At 36.0% G+C, this 3,971-nt stretch overlaps 1 protein-coding gene across 1 annotated transcript; it reads right to left on the bottom strand.

Annotated features, from left to right (window-relative positions):
* Positions 1-469: 469 nt before the first annotated feature.
* LOC18025792 (serine/threonine-protein kinase tricorner) lies at positions 470-3,638 on the bottom strand. Its single transcript, XM_006408997.2, has 13 exons — positions 3,384-3,638; positions 2,979-3,153; positions 2,806-2,889; positions 2,463-2,704; positions 2,134-2,377; positions 1,946-2,025; positions 1,700-1,784; positions 1,374-1,511; positions 1,152-1,265; positions 1,013-1,060; positions 839-923; positions 695-745; positions 470-583 (listed from the first exon to the last, which is right to left on the bottom strand). Exons 1-13 carry the CDS (start codon positions 3,581-3,583, stop codon positions 528-530), a joined length of 1,602 nt encoding a protein of 533 aa, XP_006409060.2. The 5' UTR covers positions 3,584-3,638; the 3' UTR covers positions 470-527.
* Between the last annotated feature and the right edge of the window lie 333 nt (positions 3,639-3,971).

Genomic DNA, 3,971 nt, shown 5'->3' with positions numbered 1-3,971 from the left:
GCATGAACATTCCAATTCGATAAAGTTTGAACTCATAATAATAATACACCCTTTTCTGGTTCATATAAAGTATGGCTAAAGTCTGATAATATTTTAACGGGTTTTTTCTATCTTTTCCTAATCAGATTTTACAGGAATAGATATTTTTGTTCATGAGAGCATTAACAATATTTACAAACAAAAGCAGAAAAGAAAATGATCAAAAAACGGGTTTTTGGATGTTGCTAACAATAACTAGTAAACAATGGCGGGAAAAAAACGGCTGGTAACTGCCACAAGGAAAAAGGCCGTACAAGAAAATATATGGACGCCGATTCTGGGCAGATACAAAAAAAAAGACAAAAAGACAAAAAAAAAAAAAGACAAAAAGACAAAAAAAAAAAGAGAGCACGACAGATAGGCAAACATAGCATTTGCAAGCAATTACGGCTGTACATTGAGAAAAGTTTCATGAATCAAGAATTTTTTATTTTTTTTTTTTTTTGCAGAGGATTGCTTTGTAGAAAAAGAAGATGACTTGGATTGAATCATTGTTGTGGATCATCAACAGTAGAGAGTTTTGTGTAATCAATTGCAGAGTCACCTGCAAATCGAACCGACAATTAAAAGCATGGAATTTTAAACAAAGCATAATAAGTTCTTTATTGCAATGGAGGAAAGGATAACATGTAAAAATGCTAATAACAAGGCTTACTCCGGGTGGAGTCAGTTGATGAGCGTGGTGGCGAAATGCTTCCTTTGATATCTGCGTTCACATTTTCAAGAAACTAAGAGGCATGTAGCTCGAGAAAATGGCGTTAATTGGAAACCAAAGAAGAAGAGAAAACAGTTGTTGCACCTAAAGAATGGCGAGAGCCACGAACAGCGTCGAAGTTTCTGTATGTATATCCAACAAAGTTGATATTTTGAGGGGTTATGCTCACCTACGAGCAAACACAAGAGGTCCAGAAGAATCAATAAGAAGAGAGCAACAAAACGTTAATAAGCTTCTTTTCTTTTTTCTTTGTGGTACCTTCCATGACGGTCCAGATCCTGTTCTTGTTGGTTTTGGACAGTCCACCTAAGGAAAAAATCAGAAGATGATAGTGATGCGGCCACTTGAAAAACAGAGATAGAAACTTTTCAATCCTTTGAGATGTTTGGATTTTTACCTCATCGAATTTCATAAAATTTTGGGTATCAAGTTCTCCATTGACCACTGGCTTAAAAGCTGCATCCATCTCATAGAGTCTTTCCCATTCCACATCTTTGAACCAAGGATGAGCCTAGATGTGTCTTATTTTTGTCAAAGCATGGGATGTAACAGACAAAGAGAAAAGACAAGAGAAAAGACAAGAGAAGAGTAAACAATGTTTTTTATTATATTTACATACTTTGATTTGCTCTGCTCCGGCTCCATGAGAACCAAGCCTATGTTCAGAATCACAAAGCAAACTACATATGAGATCTCGTGCCTCAGGTGTCAACCTTGCGTCCTCCGGGAATACCAAATGAGTTCTCCAGCTCACAATCTAAAATCCATCAAGCAAAACATTGGAATAAATCCACAGAATGTCAATTCATGTCAGAGAAAGGTGTGAAGATCCTAAGAGTAACAGAGATTCTTATTTTAACCATCTCAGTATCCTTCTTTAAGAAACTTTTTATGAATAAGATGAAGTACAAAGTGAAAACTACTGTAATTTAGTAGCAAGGAGACCTTTCTACATGTTGTTACGGGGTCATCGGAGTAAAATGGGGGATAACCAACGAGCATCTCATACATGATGGCACCCAACGACCACCTGCACTTACATGAATGCGTATGAGCCGATCAAAGGAAATAGATATGTGTAGATCAACTATTAGATGCTCCTTAATCATTAAGTAGCAAGAAAAGATAACAAGCTGGTCATGAATTCAGATTTCTATGGAGAATAATCTCAAGATATATTCGATGACCCACCAGTCACACTCTACACCATATCCCTTCTTCAGCAACACTTCAGGTGCAATATAATCAGGGGTACCAACAGTTGAATATGCCTGTTTCAAAACAATAAAACGCAAAATCCACAGGAGCAGTTTAATGCACACCCAAAATGTGATGAAATATGAAATAAAAGAGCTTAAAACAGAGTTTTTGTTGTATACCAGTTTTCTTCTGTTTATCTGCCAATGCTGCAGCTGTTCCAATGGGCTCTTCCAACGCCTTCCACGGCGTCCTATCGAGCAGTTCTCATCACCATCGATTGATTCATTTGTATTCTCATCATTCAAAGGTTCATTTACGTTCATAGCCGAAATATTTCTACAATCGAGAGGCTTACAGAGGCCAAAATCTGATAGCTTCATATGACCATTCTTGTCCAACAGAAGATTGTCTGGTTTTATATCCCTGCAAAAGATCTACCTTCAATACATATATACACAATTTAACGCTGCATTCAATATTAATGGAAACCTAAGATAGGTAGACCAACCTGTGAACATAGTTATGTTTATGTATCGACTCAATAGCCAAAACACTTTGTGCAATGTAAAACCGAGCCACGGTCTCAGTCAAAGTCTCTTCCCTCATAAGCAAAGTCATCACATCACCACCAGACAAATACTCCATGATGAGGTACAAATATTCTGGATCTTGGAACGAATAATAAAGCTTGACAATACAGTCACTAGCAACTTCGGCAAGCAAGTTCCTCTCAGCTCTAACATGTTCAACCTATTTAGAACGATCAACCAAAGAGTATCTGAAGACTTAACTCCCAAATATTTTATGCATAAATGTAAAAATAAAGAGAGTGAGATCATTTTAAGACTCACTTGCCCTCTACTAAGCATTTCGGACTTCTTCAGCTTCTTCATTGCATAAATGTTGCCTGTCTTTTTCTCACGGCATAGCCTCACCTAAGAAAGATACAAACATTTACATATAAGTAAAGTGCGTCTCATTACGTTGGTAAATCGTAGATACATAAACCCAAATATAGACTAACCTCACCGAAAGCCCCTCTGCCAATAATACTCAGAAGATCAAAATCATCAACGCAGAGCCTGTTCCTCATTAATCTAGTATACTCTGTCTCTTTTCTCTGCAAATCCTCTAGCAACTCGAGTTGTTCTTTCTCTGATACATCTAAAGATGCTATCTTTTGTTCTAGCACCCAACGCCTGCAAATTTTTTATAAAAAAATGCCAAATTTTCATTGAGAAAACGGTTGTATATATATATGCATATAAAGATCTCTCATTATTTTATAAAACATTAAAGCTCCTAAAACAAAACCTTTCAAATAACAGATGCTAAACGAACAATACATTTTGTGAAAATTTTGCAAAACACCACTTTGTTATTCTCTTAGGAATATCAACAAACAGGTAACGTGCGAAAAAAATATGACCTTTCTTTACGTTGTTGGATGTGTCTCATGCGCCTATTGTAATGATCCTCAATATACTTCTTCGCTGCAGCAACTTTCTCCAATGTCGAATTTGAGACCAAACCTTCATCCTCCAAATTCTTCTCAGCCTCCGACGTCGGAGCTGATGTCATCTTTGCCACCACCACCACCTCCTCTTGATCCGGTTCACAATTCTCCATCTTTTTCTCTCACAATGGTACAAATAAACCAGTTTTTTTCTCTCTTACCTCTCTAAATGCAGATAATTTCTCGCATTTCTCCCAAGAAAATCAATTGTGAAAATTTCATGAATGCGAGAACGAAAACAAGTCTCTTCTCCATCGATCAATCACAATTTACAAGTTTGGAATTCAGAAAAGGAATCAGGAATTTACCTTGTAATTTTGGTTTTCTATTTTTGCTATATACTCTTCCTCTATTCCTTATTAATAGATAGATTTTCTAGAAAAAAAGGATTATTTCAAAAATATAGTTTTTTAAGTTTTATGCATTTTTTTATGATAAATTGTAGATTTTAAGAAAATTAAATTGATCTATTGAGAATCTATTAGTTTAAGTTATAGGAGA

The sequence above is a fragment of the Eutrema salsugineum genome, unplaced genomic scaffold, assembly GCF_000478725.1.
Source record: "Eutrema salsugineum unplaced genomic scaffold, Eutsalg1_0 scaffold_11, whole genome shotgun sequence".
Taxonomy (NCBI): Eukaryota; Viridiplantae; Streptophyta; class Magnoliopsida; order Brassicales; family Brassicaceae; genus Eutrema; species Eutrema salsugineum.
This window is presented reverse-complemented; position numbering and strand designations above follow the sequence as displayed.